Consider the following 25944-nt stretch of genomic DNA (forward strand, 5'->3'; position numbering starts at 1 on the left):
GCCCTTCCAGAAGGTCGGGGGGAAGACTTATATGCTGATTATCCCTGCTCATTGGAGTCCGGGCCCCAACCGGAGATGAGATAAAATGTGTTTCACAATTGGGTCATTCCATACAGATTCGGATGAGTGCGCTCGACCATTTTTAATTTTTTTGAAACTCATATCCCAAAAAGATGCATATGAATGATGTTCAAAACCACTTTTATTTTATCTCTAACCTTAACCCATGATTTTTTAGAGGTCATCAAAAGTCATTTTCGTAGTCAAAAATGGAACTTTTAGACCTTTGCACTTTGATCCAAATCTAATTGAATAGCAATCATGGCAGAACATTTTCCATTTTGATGTTAAAGTAAATAAGATAATAGTCTCACACACTGAGTAATGTATCTGTAACTTAATAATTAAAATAATGGCAGCAGGCCAAAGTTCAAGGTCAAATGTAAAATGTTTACTCATTTCAAAGGGTCATAATTCGCTTAGGGGATAAAAACGCAAAGTGAAATATGGCAAAAACTAATCACCGAGCTACACTAATGAGAAAATATAGCTGTAATTGTGTGTTTGTTTACCCTTTATAAATTACAGCCCCTCAAATATCAGAAAATTGAGAAAAATGACATTTTTAGACCCCTGTAAACCAAAAGGGGATGGAGTTAAAAATAAAATTTCTTGGCCAATTGAATATTCCATTCAAGTACTATACATGTTATATATATTGTTTTGTGTATTTGGTTTTTAAAAAAGATACAGATTTTTGAAATTCAGCATTTTTGCTAGTTAATTAACACATTAAAACAGAAATAAAAAATCAGAAAACTTCATTGCATTTTCTTAAATTACGTATAGTGTCCTCTATGTAATTTATTATACTGGAAAAAGATATTTTAAGTATATAAATAATTATTTTAATTTGATAACTTAGAAATATTTGGACATAAATGAGTAGTTCATACATGATTGACAGCTTAAAGGTTTGACTCTGCAAATAAAATTCCCAATACAATATTTAATCACACTTTATGCCACTGTATTTAAATACTATCACTGTAAAATTATTAGCACCTAGCAGGTATGAAGAATAGTGTGTTACTAAAAAGACTATTAAAAGAAAATACCCATTATTGTCAAAAAAAAGTTATTCCATAGCTTGTGTTGATCACTAAATTTAAAACCCCTGTCATTGTCTTGCTCCTAGTACATTTTCAAAACATCAAGTTATGAGTGTGCCTTGGTAAAGCACTCCAAAACGCCATATACTTGAGTCACCATTACAACTATAGAACTACTAGGTGAGTTCATTTTTTCAAAACTACACTCAACCAAGAAATAAAAAACGCACTTTTTAAAATTTAAATTTTGTATGTCTAATGTTTTTGCATATGTTTAAGGCAATTTAGATATGTTTATGTACAGACCATATGTTTGTGTGCATTGAAAATTTGTGTGTGTAGAAAAATTAACTACTTAAGCTGTCAATCAAGTATGAACTACTCATTCATGTCCAAATATTTCTAAGGTATAAATTAAAATAGTTTTTTTTTAATACTTAAAATATGTTCTTTCAGTATAATATATTACATAGGCCATTTAAGAAAGTGCAATGAAGTTTTCACACTTTTTATTTCTGTTTTAGTGCGTAAATTAACTAGCAGAATTACTCAATTTCAAAGACCTGCGCCTTGAATAGAATATTCAATTGGCCAAGAAATTTTATTTTTAATTCCCTCCCCTTTTGGTTTAGAGGGGTCTAAAAATGTCATTTTTCTGATCTTTGAGGAGCTGTAACCGATAAAGGGTAAGCAAACACACAGCAACAGTTACATATTCTTATTAGCATGGTTCCAGTGATTAGTTTTTGCCGTATTTCATTTTGTGTTTCCGTCCCCTACGCGAGTTATCCCCCTTTGAAATGAGTAAAAATTTTACATTTGACCTTGAACTTTAACCTATTGCCATTATTTTAGTTATTAAGTTACAGCCCCGTAACTCAGCATGTAAGACTATCATCTTATGTACTTTAACATCAACGCGTAAAATTAACTGCCTTAAATGTAATTCAAATAGATTTCGGCCAAAATGCAAAGGTCTAAAAGTCCCATTTTTGATTGCGAAAATGACTTTTGATGACCTCTAAAAAAACCAAGGGTTAAGGTTAGGGAAAAAATAAAAGTGGTTTTAAACATCATTTATATGCATCTTTTTGGGATATGAGTTTCAAAAAAATTAAAAATGGTCGATCGCACTCATCCGTTGAATCTGTATGGAATGACCCAAGAAGTGAAGTCGCATTCGTTTTTAGGCATACCTCTACTACCTCACCCTATAAATTCTCCACTTTCCTGAACCATTCTGTTTATTACAGGTATTTTACTTTAGCAACGATCTGAAAAAAAACTGGTTTCATTTTTCTCTTTCTTTTTTTTTAAATTCGTGCCTCGAAAAGCTAGACATAGATATATCAAAAATTTTACAATTGCAATCATTTTTTTAGATCTTCGCTCACCAGAGTGCTTTTTGCACTTCTCATAAATTTTACTGTGCTTTATCAATGATGTACTTATTTATCCAACATTTAGTTTACTTCAAACCGTTTATTTACCGACCGAATGTGCTAAACATTAGGTTATCCTGTTCTGAGCAATGCAACCTAATCGAAATATCACACGTTGCTCGTAATTGAACATGTTCTGTACTAAACAACTTGTAAGAAAGCAAAAAATATGCCAATTTCGGTGCAGGTATTTATTTATTTATTTATTTTTTGGAAAAATGTCTTTTGCTTTGTACATTTCGCACGAAAGAAGGAATAAATGTTGTGTTTTCTTGAACGAATTTGACAATCTGAAAAAAGCAAAAGTTCCTGGGAAGTTCTTTTTCTTTGTATAGCTTGTGTTTTTCATTTCAAATCAAAAAATGCTATTACTCACTCCCTTATGTTTTCTACTTGATATGAGTATTGACTCATTTTCTACACCCACTCATAATCATATTGGTTTTTATAACTGTTTTAAAACATTTTTAGTGGGTTTGAAACTTTGTAATAGAAATGTAGTATAAAAAAAGTTCTCAAAATAAACATACAACTAATTGCTGTACTTATTTCTGTTACTGTTTCATGTTAATTAATTACGGATCTGTTTTTCATATTTTTGATCATAAACTAAACATATTATTTGCTTACTAAGCTTATTACTTGCTTATTACCTCCATTGCCGATATTTAAACTCCGAAGTTATCTTATGCATGTCAAGCTCCCTCTCCAGAGAAATATTAAATCAAAAATATGACTTAATTTTGTCCTTTTTTTTTATTGAAATGAAAAGTTTCATTTAAGATACTGTAGCAACAGGTTGCTTACTAGTAAGCGTTATGTGCTAGCTAATCACCAAAATAAGCTAATTGAGAGAAGAATCTATAAAATGCAAAAGTGGCAAAGTGTCATTCATCTTCTGCTTTCTCACGTAGCAATAAAAGAACAACTTATGTGTCTCGTGTGTTAGGAAGCACAGAACATGGAAAATTTTGCACAGGCAAAGAGATTTCTTTTTTTGGGGGTGGGGGGGGGAGGGGAGATCGCTGGGTAAATCAAGCTAGAAAGTTTTTTTCAACCTACTTCAAAAATAAATAAATGAAATAAATAAATAAAATAATAATAAATAAATAACAGGGTGGCGACAGGAACTGTGAAAAAAAGTTCCCTGACTTTTCCCTGATTAAGTTCACCAAATTTCCCTGATTTACGTTACCAATGATAATGGTTTTCTTTCCTTGCTCTACTTCCATTCCAAATCCATTGTATGTTTGTATTAAATGCAGTATTTTAAACGTTTTAAGTTGTGTAAAGTTGTTGAACTAAAGATACATTTTAAAAAGATGCTCCTTTTTTAATAAAATGGTTTAAAAAAAAGACAATTTTTTTTGGAAGGAAAGAAAAACCTACAAAACAGTATATTAAATTTTTATACAATGGAAAGATTATAGAAAATTAAAAAAAAAAAATACTTCAATTCCAGAAACCACTTAGCATGAGAATTTTAAGAAACTATTAAAATTACTCTTAAAAACATATGTGTATTTAAGATAGAACTAAAAAGTAATTAAAGTCATTTTGAACTAAGTTTTCAAACAGTATAATAATTGTTGCAAGAATAACAAGTAATAGTGAAAAATAGAATATGTATGCAAAACAGATGAAACCATTTGACATCCATTCATAGGGAGCTTTTCTCTAATCAAGAACATAGGTTTTAATGAATGAATACAGCATTTTAACAATATAAAATTTTTTTCTTAAGTACACAAGTTAACTCTATTTAAAATCATTTCAGTATGTAATGAAAAAAAAAAATCTTAGACTGCTTTTGTAACAAAAGACTTTGAAATGCAAGAAAAAAATAGAAAAAAAAAAGCAATTAGTTAATTTTAAAACATATAAAAGAATACTACTTGGTTATAAAATTAAAGAATTACTTAAGTCTGAAGAAAAGAAAACTTTATAATCTGCGGTGGCAACAAATAGTATAACGGCAAAAAACAAAGTTTTTTTTATTGAAAGTTCAGTTTTAGCAATTAAATTGAAAATGCAAAGAAGTGATAACTTTTAAGCTTTTATAGTATTAATTCAAAAACCAAAGATTTCTTCTTGAGACCGTGATTACAGTACGCTAATCACTTCAAGACAGCGGAATAAAGGCAAAGAAGCTAAGGCATTAATGAAGGCTTCCTCTTTGCCTGTATGGTTGTTTATTTTACGTAGCATTGAAAGCGTAAAAGGAAATTTCAAACTAGGTAAAATAAACAACCTAACAGACACAGAAGCAATCTTAGGAAGTTCATCCTTTGGTTAATAAGTAAGATTCAATACTTTGCCGTTGAGGAAAAAAGATGCACAAATATGCGGCAGTGTATAATCACACCTCATTAATTTTACTTTTTTTTTTTTTTTTTAACAGATCATTGGCAGAAAATGCGTAGGGAATTAGAGTACTTAATTTTGTAAACCAAAAAAAAAAAAAAAAAAATTCTTCATAAAATAAATTTTCCCTGATTTTTTGTTATTTTTTCAAAATTCCCTGATATTTCCCTGACTTTTCCCTGATTAATAAAGTTCCCTGACTTTTCCCTGATTTCCCTGATCTGTCGCCACCCTGAATAAATAAATAAATTTTCATGACCCTCGGGGGAGGGGCCGAATATCCCATGAGATGGGGGGGGGGGCGACCAAAATAGGTTTCGCACGCGGGCGCTCAGACGCCTAGCAGCGGGCCTGTGGGAGATGTCTCCCAAAACTCTTTGATACTAAAGTATAAACGCAATTTTAAACTATATGTAGAAACGTTAGGGGAGGCGGGAAAGACTTCAAAAATTAAAGCACTTCTAGGCAATGTTTCGTGGCGTTAGGAGAAAGAAGAGAGTTCCGTGGTTCTCCCCGGAAATGCTCAATATTGAGGCTAAAAATGCAATTTCAAGCCATCTCTGATGATGTTTAGGGGAGAAATGGGATATTCGGGAGCTCTCTATGCTAAAAACATCGTAAAGTTATATTGGAGTTCGTTAGATGGAAAGGGGGAAGAGTTCCTACCGAAAATTGTTGGAAATTTAAGTTGCGGTAGCACTGGATGCTATCTTTGATGACATTAGGGAGGTGCTTGGGGATTGAAGGCTCGGCTCCCGGAATTTTTCCGAAATTAAAGGTCTGAAAACTAAATTTAGGCTGGCAAACTGCGGGTCACAGGTTCGCTATCCCTGCTACACTTCGTCCAAATGAGCATTGTTGATTCCACATTGCAAGAAAAATTAAATTAATAGTTTATTTTTTATTCATTTTCGAGTTGCGGCAACTATGTCTTAAGGCTGCTCTTCAGTGGGGAAGAAAAACGATCTCGCTTGAAAATGGGCCTTTTCTTGAAACGAAAGCAGTGCTCATCAGTGAAGTGATTGACACTTCAACAACCAATAGAACGAACGGTAACCGATGAAAGTGTGGATCATGTGACCTGTCACATTTTGCAGGGGGATAGACCGGACGCTCCATGCTGTGCAAGTCAAGGGAGGTATAGCTGTCGGCGAAATGAAACCGCAGCTTTTTACAGACCCTTCCAAGGAAATTCTAGTTCTTTCCCTCTTGAGTCTTGACTACATAGGTAAAAGAAAAATAACTCAATGTAAAATGCCGCGCATTTTGCAATCCTACTTGTGATATTAATTTATTTGTATTCGCACTAAAATTAATTTTGAAACGAAGATTTTTTCCCCCATTAATACGGTTTCAGATCTCATCTAGGAAAAATTAACGAATGAATGAATATTTGCAATAAATAAATTCATAAATTCGTTTTATTTTTAGAAAAATGTTAGTTATTGAAAATTGATGATTTCAAAAAAGGAAGGAAAAAAAAAAAAAAGATAGCCTGCATGACCACACTGAATTTTAACGAAATGAACTCTAAATTCTAACCAAAAAAATTTCTTTAAAAATGGATGATCCTACTTAATATATTTAAAAAATCAAGTGCCGAATAAAAGTGGGGACTAAAAATACCAGTTATCGGTTGGGGAAATTGTTTCGCTTCCGCTGCCTGTTTTGCCTCTCTCCCCAACCTCATCCGAGTTGCCAGAAAACATTCTTCTTAAAAATGAAACTAGATCCTCTTTGCATAGTTAATACTTGATTGTACAATTAACATTAATGCCACTAATTAGTTACATTAACCTTTATTTGAACTGATAATATTTATATTTTAGTGGTAAATTAAATGCTACTTTGTTGGTTAGTTACCTGTTTTACAAATGGAGTGGCGACTACAAAAAAAGTGGCTACTGTAATTGCCTTTTCTCACTACTGGTGACCAGAAAATTCCCCAATCTTTATCTTTGAATCCTTTTCTTTTTGAAAAAATATTTATTTATTTATCTAATTACTATATGCAGATGAGAAGGCTACGATAGCATTTCTCAAGGGGTTGTTATGGTGAAAGTTCTTTCAAATTGAGCATAACAACGGCAAAGTCGCGAACGGCTACGGAGAAAGATTTCCTGAATTTGAAAAATTAAAGATTTTTCTGTGATCTTTGTTTGTATGCAGGGGTGCTCACCCTGCTCCAAGCTCAAAGGCACAAATCACCCCTTCACCCACTCTCAATGTTTGTAAACTATCTTACGCTGAAATTTTGGAATAAAGCTAAACCTAGCACTTTTAGAGTCTCAAATTCCCAGTTACTAAATTCGGCAAAATACATGAGGTATTACATACACTATATGACCAAAAGTATTGAGACACTTTCAAAAATTCACAATTTTACGGATTTCTCGAGAAATAAAAGACCAATTGCTCTCTACTCTGTAATTTTTTTCACATGACAATTTACAATGAAAAATGATCAAAAAACCTTTTTTTATTTCCTCAATTTGTTGTTGGTCCCTAAATGAATAGCAGACTTAATTTTTATTGGAAAATGGCAATTAGAGTATACATTTTATGCGAAACAAATTACAGAGCAATTGGTCTATTATTTCTCGAGAAATCCCTAAAAATGTAAATTTTTGAAAGTGTCCCAATACTTTTGGTCATATAGTGTATATAGTGCTTCTGCTTCAACACATTGAGTTTTTATTAAAATTTTCTAATAAGTCTTGTGAGTATCTGATCCTTGTTAGTTGTCATAATAAATATTAAGGGTTGTCCTTTTTCTCAGGAGGTACGAAAATATTACCTAGATATATATCTGCATGAAAAAAAAAATCTCGAAATACTTAGGTGAAAAAAATCTCAACGCCTCGCTCTGCCAGATTTTAAAGTTTTTGTCGCTCTGCCTCGTTTTCATGTATCTTGCACTTAATGAATCAATAATAAAAAATAAAAAAAGGGCAAGAAACAGATTTGCAGGAAATACATAAAGTTACGACAAAAATGAAAATGAACAGCTTACATTTAGGAAAGCAATTATAAGTACAAGTAAGGGTATTTCACAATTTAAAAAAAAAGAAAAAGGAAAGAAAAAGCAAGACAAACTTTTTTTTTTTTTAAAGTTCTGTGTTACGCACTTCTGTGCCGAAAAATTATAGTATCGTGTCTTCAGTCACAGAATAAAATGAATGTTCTAATCAAATGATTAGTAATTTTATCATTCGTACTGAACAAAAATCTTTTTTGAGATCCCACATTTTCTATTCTATTGACTCCTAATTCCTAATAATATGTAAATACAGCGAGAGAAAGGATTTAGCTTCTTGTTTAGGAGAGGGAACAATTTCTATATTTAATTAACATGATCTTTATCGTAAGCATACTATTTACTCAGAAATACTCCCTATTTTCCCAAGCACTCTGTTTGGGGGCTATGTATTTTAATTTTCACGAAAATAAAATTTTCAAAATGCACTTTTAGACGATCTCTGGTAGTATTTGGAAGTAAGTAAGAGGTCCTGTGATCTTCCACCAGCAAATTTTTGAACTTGAAACGCCAAAAACACAATTTCAGGTTCTTCAATTCTGTTAGGAAACGGGGAGTTTGGAAGCTTTCCCCGGAATTTTTCGAAATAGTCTAAAAACGCAGTCTTAGTGTGATGTTGGGGGGAGGCAAAATATTCAAAGTGTTATAAACATGATTGTAGGCCATCTTTAGTAACGTTCGGGGACATGCAGGTTTTTGAAATCAAAGTTCCAAAAATGCAATTTTAGACGACTTTTTTTTTATGGTCAAAGAAGGACTTTTCACAAACTCCTTTCCCGAATTTTTTTGAAATTAAAGCCATAAAAACGAAATTTAAGACGATCTTTAATGATGTTTTTTGAAGGGAGGGCGGGGGGGGGGGTGCTTATGTGACCTGAAAACCTTTATGCCTGTAAGTAATTTTTTTCTACATTGTATTAAAATGCTGATCTAGCTTCTGAGAATAAAAATAGAAAACAGTGAAAACTTGTAACCCCCATTCTATATTGTTCACATCTTAGTTAGCTTTGTCAGCAACATAAGGCTGAAAACGTCATTACAACTAATACATACAATGCTTAGTAATTCTACCACAGTGTGTTTTTTAAAATTAACCAAATCATATTAAATTGCTAATATGTTTTTCATGATTTTCTATGTATTTAATGAGTATGTTGATGTACGGAATGTTTTCCGCAACTGAATAAATGTTTTTGAAAAGTATTTTTATTCTCCAAAAATACAGCTTCCAAATTCTTATAAAGATAAAAAAAAAACTATTTCTATTGGGAAAACTTTCTGAAGACATCAGAAAGCCTTCTGTATTTTTGTTTTCTTATCAATCTTAAATGTCGGTATTAGTAATCTGGAAATTTTGTTTTGGATGAAATTTTGTTTTTCATTTCATCCACATTGATGTTTTTTTTTTTTTCTGAAATGTAATTTTACACCCCCTTCCCCTTTTAAAAGTAAAATCTACTTAAGTTAAACCTTGAATGAACACAAACAATTAGTAACCATGGCGACGAAAATTTGACTTCTTAGTAAATATTAAAACAACGAGCTTCAGAGCAACATCAGCTGTGGTCAAGTAAAGATAATAAGCATTCGCAATTGCTCAAAAAAAAAAAAAAAAAACTTATTTTTTTCTGGAAGAATAAATATTGTCCTGAATTTTAGTTGTTTTCCAAAAATGATAGCGCTGTTGGAGAAATAATATTTAAGGAACGTACTTAAAAATATATATAACATGTTTTTTAATTGTAAAGACTATCTGTACAAGCTTGATTCGCTCTGAAAAGTATGGAATAACACAAGTACATGATTTTTTGATTTAAACACTCAAAACTTACAGTTAATCACAATATCGATATATTTAAGCTATTTTCAAAACAGTTAATTAAAAATAAGTATTTTAACTTTTTTTTTTCATTGTTTCTGGCAATAAATAAAAACTTGAGGTAAAACGCAGGAATTATGACACAAAATGTAAGCTAGGAAATAGTCTTTAATAAAAATAAAATTAGCTACAATTCGCATTGCTGCACTGGAAAATAAAAATTATGCTATTTTGTTTCTCACGTAATGTTTTAAAAACTGTATAATATCGTACATGTCTTAAAATAAGGAGTAATATTGCGACCTTATAAGAAACGTTTCACGAATCTATTTGGGTTCAAATTATGCATCGTTTTCCTCCTTAGGAAGTTTTCTAAAGAGAAATACAGTAAAATCCTATTACAACGTATACTAATGCAACGAAATACTTGTTTCAATCAAATAAATTTCTAGTCCCGATTCTGAAATTCGATGAATTTTACTGTATATTATGAATTGCATGTTCAATGTGTATCTACCTTCTAAAGAAATTTGACGAGTCTGGCTCTTAAAGACACAAATAATTTTCAAAAACGTTTGTTGAGCTGTGGAAAGCGTACATTTGTAGTAACATAAAACACATGTAAAACGATGCAAAATACCTAGTATCTGGAATCTGGAATACGATTTAATCCATATATAAAAATTTTTTCTACTGGAATGGAAAAATGTCAACTTTTCGCATTCGACAGCATTGTAACAATGTTCATTATATTGTTAATAAACAATTTGACTCAGAAATATCCCTTTCCAATCTATTTCTTTTCAGACCACAAATTTGGAAAAAAAAAAGCAGATGTTGCTAATTTAACAGCTAATAGCACGCATCTACATGAAATCATTTTCAAAAGCACTTGATTCTTCAAGAAAGCCTGACCCCTTTTACACGATTCCCGCTTTCGGACATCGGACGGCAGACATGTGACGTCACAAGTCAGAGGAAAATCGTTGCTCATTTACACGAAGGCGGAAAGCGGGAAGCGTAAGCAAATTTCGTAACCGGTTCGGTGTTTTGACAGGGCGTCTGCTCCTGTTTGTTTATATTTGTTTCCGTTGAATCTTCTCTTATTTCCTACTATTTTTTTTTTAATTGTTAAAGAATTGAAGTGTTTTCTGTAAATGTTGAAGGTTTATTTTTTAGAAAACATGTCTTGGATAGCGCTGATTTATTTTTAAATCTTTTTTTGTGTGTGAGCCGCGCTAAAAATAGAAGTAAAAAATTCTAAATTTGCCAAACAGTGCTTTCCCGTGTTTCGCGGTAATGGTTTACCGCTGTTTTTTTTTTTTTTTTTTTAAATCTGTGTGCATATTCAATACATAACATGTGCACAATTAAGCCAGGCTAAAAAAATAAATAGAAGATAATTCTGGGTTCATCGAACAAGCATTCCCTCCCGCCCCCCCCCCCCCCTGAAATTCAAAGATTAATTTAAAAAATAGAATGGTCTATGTTCTAGGATCTCATCACATCATGCTGCTGCTGTATGCATGAAAAAATGAAATTGCACAAGGATTTCATAAAAAAAAATAATTTTTAGAATACTGAAACATATATTTATTTATTTGCTTATTTTAATCAATTTCAAAAATGAGATTTTTGGCTTGTGCAAATTATTCTTATACAGTGATGTTCCCATCTATTTTCTGAGGGTATACTCCCAGTAATCCACTACGCACAATATTTGTATGAGATCAAATCGTTGCCTCAGAGCAACAGTAGGATATCTTAGTGTTATTTCGGGGATTAGATGTCTTAGTGTTGCTCTGAGGCAACAATATACGTAGTGTTCCCGCTAGGCCGTTTTTGAAGGGCGCAGCGCCCTGCCCTTTTCCATATCAGCAGAATGCGCCCTGCCCTTCTTTTATATCGCGAAATGCGCCCTGCCCTTTTCAAAAATAAGAAATTGCACCTTTTGTTTTTAAAAAATGCCTCAACCATCGTTTCGACCTGCCGCGATATCGGGGCAATTTTATTTGTCCAGCGATCGTCTGCAAAAACGCCAAATGTCTTATCCTTGTTCCCAGAATTTCACCTTGAAAACGGCCCCATAAACAAAAGGGGAAGCAAATACCTAGGGGAAGAAGGGATGAGATTCTCAGAATTCAAAGAGGCTTATCAGTAGGAAACAAAGGCATGTTCTTCCCTTCTACTGAGGGCTTGTTTTTGTAAGGTTGTGGGAAGGAATGGGGTCTTCTGGGAAGGGAGAGATCTTTGCTTCATTCCTACCCATCCTTGATCTTCTGAGAATCAACAATGAGAGAGGGAATAGTACATTTCCTAACATTTTAGCCCTTTGTGTCCGTTTTTCGTCTGCACGTGGAAATTAGGCTTAGCTCATTTTAGCGCATTGCTAGTGATTGTGTAGTAATCTTTTCACATCTGTTTCTGGAAAGTTAACTTTCTGATTGTTTCCTAAGAAGAACATAGTACAAAGCTTACTAGGCTAAAATGCAAGAGTATTTTTTTAATATCTTGGATTTTTAATCCCCCCCCCCAAAAAAAAAAACCGTTTGAAATGGAAACATCGCATTGAGAGAGCTTTCATCAATTCTTTCCTTTTTGCTAAATATTTTTATTATCTTTGTATATGTGTGTGATTCATATAGCAGATTATTTAAAACACTTATTGACATAATAAAAAGCATACTTTTGACATACTTGTGCTTTTTTCTAATTAAAATAATCTTGCACTGTTTCTTTTTCTTTTATAAATATTATACAATTGATTTTTAAAAAAAAATCACAAAATTAAAATGGCGAAATATTAAATTTTCACAAAAATTGTCTGAGATAAAAATCTTAGCTTGGCCCAAGCTGCTTATGCATTGCATTTAGGAGCGCATATATCTGCCAACACATTTGTGTTATGAATTTGAACTCCAAGACTAAGAAATAGAGCTCAAATAAAGTATTTTTAGTTTTGCAACTTGCTACCACTGCATTCTTGAAGCACTGCACACAGCATTTTAAGATAATTATTCTATTTGAAGTGTAATATATTTCAAGAAGGAGAATTTACACGCATCACAATTTTGATGTCTACTAAAATACTTAATGGCACAATGCACATTACTAAGCAGTTTCTTTGGTAGGAAGGGGAGATCAGTAATTAAATATTGTTCTTAAATTAAAATTCAAAGGGTTTTGAAATGCCTAGAATTTTTTTTTTACTCTTATGGGTAGTTAAAATTATGGCTTGAAAAGTGTTGAAAAACACACAAAGCCAAGTTTCAGCGTTAACTAAATGTTCCTATGGAGTGTGGAAAACGTGCTTAGCTTAGTTGGCATTTTTGTGTGTGTGTGTGTGTGTGTGTGTGTGTGTGTGGTGGGGGGGGGGGTGAGTTAACTCTATTCTGAAGACAAGTGCGTTTTCTGGATGAAATCATTTTTAATACTAAAGTTAGTGGTGATGGCGATCAAGGGGGGGGGGGGGGGTCATGGTGCAGACTAGACTGTTTGAAATTTTGCTAAGTGTTTTAAGTGTTATGTCTCCTCGTAATTTTTTTTTGGGGGGGGAGGGGTGCTCAGTACTTTTTGAGTGGTGCATCATTGGCCTTTGGGGTGGGGGGGGGGGCTGACACCGTGTTAAAATAGTGCCCTTTTTTTAAAAAGTGCCCCTTTCAAAGGCTAGCACCCTGCCCTTTTTTTTTCTAGAGTGAACACTAAATATACGTACTATGTCTTCATATGGAAATTTTTGAAACTTGAAGGTATATGCTATATGTCTAAAAAATATTTGAGAATATACGGCATACATGGAATATACACTATGGGAACACCACTGTTCTCAGTGCAGTCAGCAAAAGTTTTTCTTTCTGATAGCCGCTTGGAAAACAACAGTTGATAATTTTTGCTGTGTTATTGCTATTACATTTTCAGAACTCGGTGAGGAGCATTTTTTCATTTAGTGATACAGTGAAACCTGTGTATGTTGACCTCTTTATTTTCTTGAAACATCATTAAAAAGTGTTGAATTACATAATTCATAGTACAGCTCTAATTCAATAATGAAAACTCTTAAGTATGGCCACCCCTTCTGTGTCCACATTTTCACTGAACGAAGGGGTGGCTTCTCGGAGAGGTTTCACTGTATAATAAAATGCTTGTAGTGATGTATCAAAATGTATATTTTTTTAGAACTGCTTTGCATGTTATTGTGGAATAATACTAACAGTGGTGTTGAAATATTTTTTCGGGGGGGGGGGGGCTACATTTAACACATGTGCAAATCTATGTGTATGCAGGCCCGCACCAAGCCTGATCGGCGCCATCGTGCAAATGTCTTTTGAGCGCCTTTATGCATTAATGTTCGAGAAAATTCTAGTTAACTCCTGGGGTGAGGATTTATAGACAAATCCAGTATTGAAAAAATACGTTTGGCATTTATTTGATGTATCAAAAGGAAAGCAATGTATATATATTTCATTTTGGAACACAGGGTACGTTTTTACCTTTGAGCAGGAGTTAGTTATCTCTTCATCTCGAAGTTGTTTCGAGTAAGGGTGGATGTAAGGGAGGGGTGATCAGAATTGACTTTTGAATTACGGCTTTTTCTCTTGGAAACCTTGCATTGAGCTGTTGTTAAAAAAAAGATGGCCATTTTCAGTTAATCAAAGCATTTTCCCCCAACAATTAAAAACTAGTATGTTGTGGCCATCACGAAACTTTCTTCTATATTTTTCCTTTTTCTGATCCCTCCCCATGCTTGACGAGGAAGCAATATTCCTAACAGAAACAAAATTACACATGCAAAAACTTGATGACCATCCCAATGTCTGAATTATTGTAAAAACAAAACAAAGAGCGAAAATTGAAAGTTACTTTAAAAGCCTTACTTGAATTAATTACAAATATTTTATTTATTAACAAACATAAGATGGCAACAGTTAAAAATTTTAAATCATTGAGATAATATTTCCTATCATTTCCATACAATTAAAATCACGAGAAATACGCAGACGACAATCTATTGCGATTTATCTTTCTTATTGTTGCATTAATAAAAATATTTTTATTCGCAAAAAAAAAAAATCAACACCTCTTGGAGCGATCGGCGTCAAAATAGAACCAAAGCCTGTTTACATATGGATTCACATATATTCCAAATTTCAACCAGAACGTAGCATTACTTCTTGAGATAGGGCACTCAAAATGGAAAAAAAGAACGGGTGATTGCGCTGCCCCCTTTTTAGCTGTTGACAGAAAAATAAAATCAGTTCTTATACCCACTAAGGGCTACTTGCCGATAAATTTTTCTTTCATTCCGTTCATTATTTCTTGAGATACAGCAGTCACAATTGACGACAAAAAACGTTCTATAGCTCAACCCCCGTTTGAGTTATTGACACTAAAATTGAATCAGCACCTGTTCCTGTTAATACCAACATATGGACCAAATTTTGTTTGATTCCGCCAGTAACTTCCTGAGGAATAGCAAGCACGCGTAACTCGAAAAACGTCCCATTGCTCCACCCCCCTTGGAGGAATTCGCGCCAAAAACTAATGGGCACAAGTTCACATAGGGGCACATATGTGTACTAAATTTCGTTCGATTTCATGCGGTAGTTTTTGTTGTAGAGCGGCCACAAAAAACTGGTCACACACAGACGTGACACACATACATACACACACACATACATACATACACACATACATACACACACACACACAGACAGACAGACATTTTCCAAAAATGGTCGAAATGGACTCAGCACACCTCAAAACGTTCGAATCCGTCAAAATTCGAAATTCGAAAATTTGCACGAATCCAATACTTTCTTCTATATATTAGATATAGAAGAAAGTAAAAATCATCTTGGAATTTGATTGAAATAATTATTGCTTACTTTAGTCTGATAAGTACTTTTTTGAAAAATGGGAAATGGCTAATATGCAGCCGTTACAAGAATACGGAACTGTTACAAGAGGCATTGAATTTAATATCTAAAACAAATATGTAGTCCTTCCAAAGTTTTTTTTAATACACAAATAGTAAAAGAAATAAAGGCAGGGGGAGGGGAATTGAATAATTATGGTCAAGTCATTACTTTTCGGAACTAAAAAGTTAACCTAAATTATTGTCCGAAGTACATACTGTCCAACCACGGATTGCATGGAATTTTTATAGGTCCAGATGAGACGAATCTATGTGAATAAGGGGGAAAAGTAAAAATTTGATGCCCGTATTCCACTCATTTGAATGAGATTCTGCTTCTGCAAAAGCTGGCATCGATAAAAAATAATAGATTCGTCCATTTCCGGCTGTAAAACGGATGTTTGTCTTTCCATACAATCCGTGGCCAGACAGTAAATGTTACGCACATCTAAATAATATACAAATGAGCAAACTATTTTTTATGTATGATAACATGAAGCAGAGGAATTACCACAAATTAAAAATCGCAAAAAGACGCCAAATTTTGCAAAGATCTGTTGTAAGTTATGGAGCTGTATAAGGAAAACTCCTTATGGGGCGTTCTCCCTATAGGTAGACGAATACCCTCCTATGTGTATTCCTAAGCATTGCACGACCTCTGCACAGTGGCGTAACTAAAGTGGGACAGAGGGGTTGGTCCGCCCCGGGCAGCATTTTGCTGGGGGGTGGCAATTTCATGCTCTTGATGTGAAAAAAGTTCAACATTTGCCAATAGGGAAATCATGCTTCTGATCAATTACTGGAGGCAAAAAAAAAACTTTTCGTTATAATATGAAACTAGCACTTGATTTTAAGAAAGTTACTCTAAAACTACCTTATTAAAAAAAAAAAAAACTATTTTTTGAGGAAAGTTACAACAAGAGTAAGAAAAGAGAGGTCTGAAATGGTGGGCAATTAATTAATTGCTCATCTTTGGGGTAGCATTATCTGTTTCAGAAATTGCTTTAATTGGTCACTTATTACAAAACTTTTATTCAGGCCAGAATTAATTTTATGTTTTTCTTATAAAAGTACTTACTCACAACTCAAATAATAACTGCGATAATCTTACTGCTTTATATCAGTAAAATTCGTATAAACAGCGAGTTTCTAACTGAGACATTCATTTAAGCAGAAGGTTTTTAATTAGTGAATTGATGTCTAAGTAAACCTTTCACATTCACATGGAAAGTAATGATTTTCGATACACAACTTTTCCTTCTCATGAATCAGTATGGTTAATCGAACTTATAGGGCTCTTTAATCTTATCAACCTGTATCAGTGAAAAAGAAAACCATCCAAATTCTGTATTATAGCAGTATTGGATCTAGGAAAGCGGCAATTTCCGAGTTTTTCAAAATTAAGGCAGGCACCCCAGCACGGATCCAAAAGGATGTCATTACCCCCTTTGACAAGACCAAAGAAACCATAAAATTGCATACCTAGATCTTTAAATTAGGAAAATTTCCTGTGCAGAGCGCCGGCCTCTAAGCTCCTGCCTGGTGTCACCAAAAGGTTAAAATGCATTCTTAGGGCTAATTTAGAAATTTTTTCTGAATAGAGCATATTCTTTATTTCTCTTCGTAATTAAGTTCTTATTTTTCCTTTAAATACTTTTGACTGTTTCTCATCCAAAGGGCGGCAAATTGAGGAATTGCCCCGGGCGGCAGAAAATGTAGCTACGCCACTGCCTCTGCACAAGATTTGATAAACTGTATTTGTGTAAAGACCCCCCCCCCCACTCCCATGGTTGTGCACCGTGGGGTGAAACTCCTCATGTAAATTCTCAAGTATCAAAGGACCTTTGTGACAAATTCGGCAAAAATCTGGCCCTAATTGTGGATTTGTATAAAGGACATAGCACACACAATCACTAACATACATCATATTTTGTTTAAATATATAGATTTTACTTTTATTGTTTATTTAACTTTTTCCATGATTTAATTGAAAAATAATCAGTTTAAGTTTTGAAAGAAACCAAAATTTAAAAGTTACCTGAAAAAATCCAGTTGGTGGTTTTTACAAATGCTAGTTTTACCAATCGCCTTGTCTGGTGGTCAAAGAAGTGACTATGGATGGGAAGTTACTGGGGGGTCATGACGCAGTCTGCACCATAGAAATGTTCAGAAGTGTATCTTTACGGTTTTTTTTGAGCAATCATGATTGCTTATTGCTTTCATTTGACTGTTTTGATGTCCTATTATTTTATTTTCCCACCAGCACCCTCTGCAGCATCACCGTCAACCGGCTCTTCACAATGCTGCTCCCCTAGCGAAAACCGTCTCCAGGTTGCATCAATATCCTACACACACGCACATACATACACAACTACGCACACACAAACACTCATGCCTGCACACAGACACCACACACACACACCCATATTCATGCCTGCACACAGACATATACACACACGCATACATACATACACATACCCACATTCATGCCTGGACACAAACACACACCCCTACATACACACTCGTGATTGCGAAAAACATAATTTGAATTCCAGATGTCAAAATTTAAATTATTATTATTTATTTATTTTTTTTTTTTTTTTTTTTTGACTCTCGCTACTTGCAAGCACAAAAGGAATTGAATATAGAAGCAACAAACACGAAGATAAATATTTTACCCTCACCTAAAGTTGATTAGCAAAACCAGAGGTTTAATTGTGAAGGATGTGAGAGGAAACTATTTTAAACATTGAAATTTTAGTCAGATGAAATATGTTTATGGTCATTTTTTATTCAATGATGGTAAGGAAAAAAAACCCCTTGAAGATACCCCCTCCTGTTTATAAACAGAAAAATATCAGATAAATATAGCTTAAAATGAACATGCGTAACATGCATTGAGATTGATTTCCTTTCGTCCACCCACCTTTCACTCTAGTTTGACGCTCGCAAGTAATGCCTATCCTTTTCCATTGTTGATGTAACTTTGGAAAAAAAGGTATCGAACAAAATTTTTGCATTTAATATTCTTATTATGTAGCCAACTAATGAATAATAACTTTCTTTTCAACTGCTGTTGAATGCTCATGGAAAATATTTATCAGGAAATTAAAGAAAAAAGTTGTAATTAACTTGTACACATTGTATTTATTTTTATCATTATCATTAAATGTAAAATTTATACCTGTGTGTCTTTTTTCCGTAAACTCAAAATTTTTTTAAAAGACCGCATAAACCAAAAACTAGGGATGCACTGAATACCAAACATTAAGTTAAAATTCTATCCTTATCTTCAGCTGAATACTGAATATTTTGCCAAAATTTGTTGTTGTTTCAATATTTAGTACAATTGTTGATTAAAAATAGGAGTGGAACAGAGCTTCAGCCCAGCCAAATCATGAACTGATTCAGCACATAACAATTTGTCGTGAATATTTTTTTTACAATAACTAGTACATATAGTATTATGTCTCATAATAAGTTACGTACAATTATGCCATAGAATGAAACACAGTAAATTTAAAAGAATCCATTGCACTATAAGCGGTCCCATAAGTGAGAATATGTACCTACTTGGAAGTTGCTATGAAAAAAAAATGACTTTACAACATTTGGTTGATAATTATTTAAAGATTTCTTCATTTGTTATGAAATGAAGCTATTACAATATTGCGTAAAACATTGTTTAAACACTTCTAACTACTAATGAAAACAATGTCATTATTTTTATTACATACTAGGTGTAAGTAATATCACAAAGTATTTGTATGATAAACAATCACAATGGTACTTACTTGAAAAGGTTTCAGGTGTAACATTGAAAATCTAGTAAATCTTCTCATTGCCTCCTGAGCAAGAATAAAATTTTAATATCTTTTTTTTGCCAGCAAGATAATTCTTATGACAGAATATACAGAAATGATCCTGCCGATAAGAATTACCCAGCTAATTCGTATAGATGCTACGCGCAGTTCCTAGCATGTTTAAAATCGCTTTTTTTTTTCCAGTGCATGATCGTCCTTCGTAAAAAAGAGGCTCATTCGTTTCGCGCGATTATGAATGATTTAGCTTTGTTCAATTTCGAAGTTACACTTTGAAATTCACATTATCAAAATCATTGCCGTAGACACAAAGATGGCTACCTTTTCCCTGATTTTAGAAGGTTTATTGTTACTATAGAAACGAAAGCATGTGACATCAATGGCCAATCATTGCACGTCGGACTTCGCTTTTCTGACTTGGAGTTGTGGACGATCCACAACCCATTCCCGACGAAGTCAGGCAGGTTTTGGAGGCGCGAAAACTGGTTTTCGAGCTCAAAATGACGTCACATGTCCGAAAGCGGGAATCGTGTAAATCGGCACTTAGGAAAAAAGAGGAGAACGTCCAGCGAAGGTCATTGAGGGGAACTAATGAGAGGGTAATAAATCTTACACCCCATTAGTGCTCTCCCCTCAAATACTATAGGAGGCGGGGCGAATGCAAAAAGGGAATGTATTTTGAAATTTTTTTCAATAGTTAGAACCCGATATTTGTTTAAAAAATGGTCGCATTATTTCAAACAAGATCTCAAAAAAGAGCTGGAAATATTTTGCGTGTAAGGGCGTTCTTAAAATTTCGATAGCACGAGTTCCAGATGTTTTACAGAGCGAAATGTCCAACACTACCTCGTTTTCGAAGAAATTCATTTTTTCTCGAATTTTAAAAAATCGGAGAATGGACACATCAAAAAAGTAAAAACTAAAATACACAGACATAGTCTTGAAAAATACTCAGAAAAAAAACTGATCCGAAAACTTCACAGGAATTTGTAAAACAAGCTCCAACTTTCCTCGTAGGTTAACATTAGATCCGAATCTTTCAGACTCTCAGTGAAGAGCACCCTTAATCCAGCCAAGGAACACAGAAGCTCGTGTGCAAAGCTTAATAACACAGTTTTTTCTTTCATGACATTTAAGTTGCATTTTTTCTACATAGGAGAGAGACAAAAAAAAAAAAAATCGCTATACCCCCCCCCCCCCCCCATCATACATTGAAAGGAAATGAGAAATTTAAAATCTTACTGTTTAAAACATATTTTAAATTTTATTTATTGCAGTATGTGGTTTAAAGAGGAAATGGAAGCACCTACGAGACTGTTTTTCCAGAGAAGAAAGGTGTCGCAGAGGAACAAGCAGCGAACCCAGGAGGAAACCGTACGTGTACTATGACATGATGTCATTCATCAAAAACAAGACGTTTAGCGAACAAAGGTTGGACTGATAGAAATTAAATTTTACTAATGATAATAGAATTGTATAAAATTTTACCGTGTTAAAGATTATAGGGAAAGAGTCCACGAGTCCCAGACCTACGTCATAGTATAAAGGCCCAAAATTTTTCTGCGTATTGACATCACAGCAGGTATGAAAGGCTCGCTCTTATTTAAGCTGAGTCGCGCTGGCTTTGACAGGAAACAGGTAGCAAAAGGTGCGTCAAAAACTGAGTAATTCCATGTCAAGTGACCTCGTCGTCTTCACCTGACCATTTCCAATTTGAACAACATTTTATAGAGGTGCAGACATGCCTTTGAAATTAAACAAAACAAATTTTCAGCTTCCAAGACCCAAATCCTGAGAATCTAGGGTCAGTAAAAAAAAAGGGGCACCAAAATGGCGGATCAGCTTCTGAAACGAATTGTCATGTTTAGTGCGGTTCCCCCATTGGAGGCCATTTTGGAACCCACTTTTATTAATATTTTTGTCTGTTTGAAGTATCCGAGACAAGGGCGGACTGGCCCTTAGGCCCGCGGATCGATGCGCCCTCCCGAATATGCGCCCTCAAGAACAACTTTTTTTGGTAACTTTTTTTTTCACTTGGGGGGGGAGTAAGTCAAAAAGGGGGGAGGGTGCTGAAACAGGGTGAGCGCCTTTCGGCTCTCTTGTTCTTGCGCCCTTCTGTTTATGCTTGTGCGCGTTCGTTTTTCTTTTTTTTTGAGCAATCACGATTGCTTATTGCTTTTATTTGACCGTACTTGATGTTGTGGTTCCTTTTTCAGCTTTGACCAGGCATACCAGCACCACCGCCCACCGGCCTCTGCAGGCGCGGCTCCGAGCACTGCCTCCTGGAATGCGTTTCTCCTGGTCGATGGCGTCCATGTCCTACACACACATACACACAAGCCTTTACACACATACACACGTCTATACGTGCATACACACAGGTCTACGCTCACACAAAAGCCTACACATGCACGCACGCGCGCCAACACATACACACACACAACTATACACACGTAACCGCCCAGGAGAAGGGGTATAGTCTTAGGGGGACAGGAGCTGTTTCTAGAAACAATAGCCCCCAATGAGTAGGGCCCTGTCGCAACTCGTGATTGCGAAAAACATATAATTTGAATTCAAGATGTCAAAGTTCAAATTAATTTTTTGAGCAATCACGATTGCTTATTGTTCTCATTTGACCGTTTTTGGTGTCCGTGCCTTTTTCAACTTCGACCAGAAGCCAAGCAGCACCACCGCCCACCGTCCTCTGCTGGCGGCGCTGCGCAGCTGCTCCGGTTTTGAGCTATCCGCTTCTCCTGGTCGGAGGCGTCCAAGTCCTACACACACGCACATTCACACACATACACACATACGACTTCACACACAAACACTCACACACGCCTACGTGCATATACACAGGTCTACGCACACACACAACGTAACCGCCCAGGAGGAGAGGCAGGCTTGGGGGGGGACAGGAGCCGTTTCTAGAAACAATAACTCCAATGAGTAGGGTCCTGTCTCAGTTCGTGATTGCGAAAAACATAATTTGAATTCAAAATTTCAGAATTCAATTTTTTTTTTTTAACGTTTGAAACGTGTGTAGTGATCCACAAAAGTCTGCAGCTGCTCTCAGTGAATACTTTATTACAATTGAATATACTGAAATCATAGCATCTGAGATTCTATAGGTAAGGCGGGAGGGGGGAGGGGAGATTACATCCTGAGCAAAAGTGAGCACCCTCTGGACTGTGCATCCTCCTGCCCTCGGACCTGTGGCCCTTGTTTTTTGTCTCTACGTTCGAAGCGTGTAAAGCAATCCATAAAAGTTTACTGAAGGAGCCCACAGTTATTATTTTATGATAATTAACTTTGAATTCACAGCACCCGGGATATGATAGGTAATTCAGGGATGGGAGGAGGAGGTCTTAAGCTAAATTTAGCTCCCTTGCGCCCTCGAACCTGTGTGCTTTTTTTTTCTGCATGTGCAACTCCCCCGCCCCTTTTTTTAAAGTCAGGAGGGGGGGGGGTGATCCTGAGACAAAGTGAGCGCATTCCGGCCCACTTGTTCTTCCAGAATGATAAAATGTTTTGCAATCTTAGCCTAAAGTATAGTGCCTAAAGATCGTAATTTGTCACAAAAATCTGATCCGCCATTTTGGTTCATATTTTTGGGAGATCCTAGACCCTCAGGATTTGTATCTTCAAAGCTGAAATCTTGCATAGGTTAGTTTCAAAGGCATATCTTCATCTCTGTAAAATTTCATCCAAAACGGAGAGGGTCGAGCGGGGACCACTAGGTCATTTGACATGGAATCCATACAATTAAAATCTGTTCGCGTTCGTCTGTCTGTCCATCTGAAGATCGATCTTCTCGAGAATCGCTGCGAACCGATAGTCGAACGAGACAGTCCCGCGTCAAGTCTGATCAGCGCCGTCGTGCAAATGTCTTTTGAGTGCCTTTATGCAGTAACATTCGGGCAAAATATCGTGAACACCTCGAGTGAGGATTTGTGGACAAATGTAATATAGAAAAAAATACGTTTGGCACTTAATTTAACAAAAGAAAAACAATCTGTAAACTTTAAATTTTGGAACGTAGTGTACGTTTTTATTTCATGTGTCGAGGTTATTTCGAGTAAGGGCGGATGTAAGGGAGGGGCGATCAAAATTAACTTTCGAAATCCGACTTTTTTCTCTTGAAAACCTTGCATTGAGCGGCTGTTTAAAACGAGGTGGCCAGTTTTAATTAATCAAAACACGTTACCCCAAAAATTTAAAAAATAAATCTGGGAATTTGATAGAAATAAGTACTGCTTATTTTATTCTAATAAGTACTTCAAAATAAGGGGGGGCGGGAACGGCTATTATGCAGTTTAAAATTCTAATATTTCATATATTGTCCGGAAAGCAAGATGTCTATTTCTGGAGTTCGTATCTATCAATATTTAGTTTGTTTTCGAAGTAAATGTTTCAAAATGTAGAAAATTGTGAAAAACCCACTTCACCGATATATGGTTTTATATCGGTGATAGTGGGTTTCATTCAAGTATGTCTGCCCCCCCCCCCAAAAAAAAAAAACGGGCGGATTTTTCCTTGCTTGGGCCTGGTTTGACGAACCCTGCCTTTGATATGCTAATGCGTTTTTGGAAAAAGAAAATATTTTGAACTAGCAGTACCCGCACGGCGATGCCCGTGGTAACACAGTTAAAGGAAGTCAGTTGAACAAAAAAATTCTCCCCCCTTCTGGTGTTAAACGTTCATTTTTCTTCAACTAAAATGCGTACACACCTTTTCAAAAGTCCTGCTAAAGTCTCTCTGACATTTAAAACTATTCGCCAAAACACATAAAAAGATTAACAGTAGCTTTAAAACTCAAAATAATTCTTCAACTACATAGGTCGTCGCTTAACGCTCCAAGCAACCACGCCACCGTAACCCTGCCCTTAGCGAGTGAAGCGGTTTCCCCCTCCCCTGCAATTTAAAGTGTTTCGCCAAATGAACTATGCTATAAACGTTGTAAAGAACAATCACAATTGACTAATAAGACAAATCAAATTATTTAGTTGGATATTTAACTATCTTCAACTACAAGAGCAAAAACAGACGTTGAAGAAATAAGGAAAACAAAGCCCAATAGAAAAATCCTGCAGAAACAAATTATGTACCTGAACATAGAAAAAAAACGCATTCAAAAATGTGTTCGCTGATCACAACAGCGTAGCATAGACATGGTTCCTCACAGCTATCGACACTGTCGACCAGCGCCCTCTCGAATAGTTTACTTACCCCACCATCTATTAGGAATTCATAGAACTAAACAATAAAATAAACATTTAATTTGCAATAACAAATATTTCGGTCAATCTGGTTTAAAAACATATCCTACAGTCTTCTCAATAAATGGACTATTCAACACTAAAATAATTTTTCAATTCGTACCAGTAATTCTCGAGGTTAGCGCCTTCAAACAAACTCTTCAGCTTTATAATATTAGTATAGAAATAAATTTTTCCGTTTTCATAACATTTTATTGCTGCTGTACTCCTATTAGTCGTAGCGTAATGTTATACAGCCTATAGCTTTCCTCAACGAATGGACTATTCAACACAAAAAGAATTTTTTAATTCGAACCAGTAGTTCCTGAGATTACCGCGTTCAAACAAATTTTACTGCTTTATATTATTAATATAGATATCAAAGTTAATTCCGCTCTAAATATATCTCTAATCTCTAATTGATATTGATAAATAATTATTCAAAGTTTTCTGCCTGTCAAAACATGACAACGGTAGCACAGAATTAGATTTATAAATTGACGTAAAGGATATTCCCCCTTAAAATCTAAAACTGAAACCACACACACACATTTCCGGTAAAATCAAAAATTCTAAAATACGGAACCGTTACATAAGGCATACATAAAACATCAAAAACAAATACATAGTCTCGAAAAAGTTTTTTTTTTTTTTAATTTAATACACAAATGGTTAAAGAAATAAAGGGGCGAGGGGAATGAGTAATTATGGTTAAGTCGTTACTTTTCAGAACTAAAAAGTTAACCTAAATCCTTGTCTACAATATATAAATATATTACGCTCATCTAAATAATATGCAAATATGCTTACCGTATTTTTTATGTATGATAACACGAGGCAGTGGATTTACCAGGAATTAAAAATCACACAAACTATAATTGCACAAATTATAGTGCAAGGTATTTCACCGCTAGAACCAAAATGGGGCTTATCAAATTTCTTTTGCCTCGTATGCTCAACATTGTGCACAATATACATACCGAAATAGCATTCAAGGAAAATGCTACTGTATGCATTAATTAAAGTCACTTGTTTTCAGTGTAAAATATTGCTCTTTTGAATAGCATGTTCAAACACAAGTCAATTTTTTTTCCTTTAAGATTCTCAGCGAGACGGATTAATTGCTTCAACGAGCAGAAAAATTTCCTCGCTGCCATCAGATATAATGAAGAATTGAATT

General features: G+C 34.7%; 1 protein-coding gene across 2 annotated transcripts in view; it reads left to right on the forward strand.

The window, feature by feature from the left end:
- Window positions 1-25944, forward strand: part of LOC129225859 (uncharacterized) — a 71132-nt gene that overhangs the window by 23127 nt on the left and 22061 nt on the right. For both annotated transcript variants that reach the window (XM_054863613.1, XM_054868239.1), the window contains exon 2: window positions 20787-20940. In XM_054863613.1, the coding sequence (XP_054719588.1) occupies window positions 20787-20940 (154 nt within the window). The remainder of the gene's footprint in view (window positions 1-20786; window positions 20941-25944) is intronic.

The sequence above is a fragment of the Uloborus diversus genome, chromosome 1, assembly GCF_026930045.1.
Source record: "Uloborus diversus isolate 005 chromosome 1, Udiv.v.3.1, whole genome shotgun sequence".
NCBI classification, from domain to species: Eukaryota; Metazoa; Arthropoda; class Arachnida; order Araneae; family Uloboridae; genus Uloborus; species Uloborus diversus.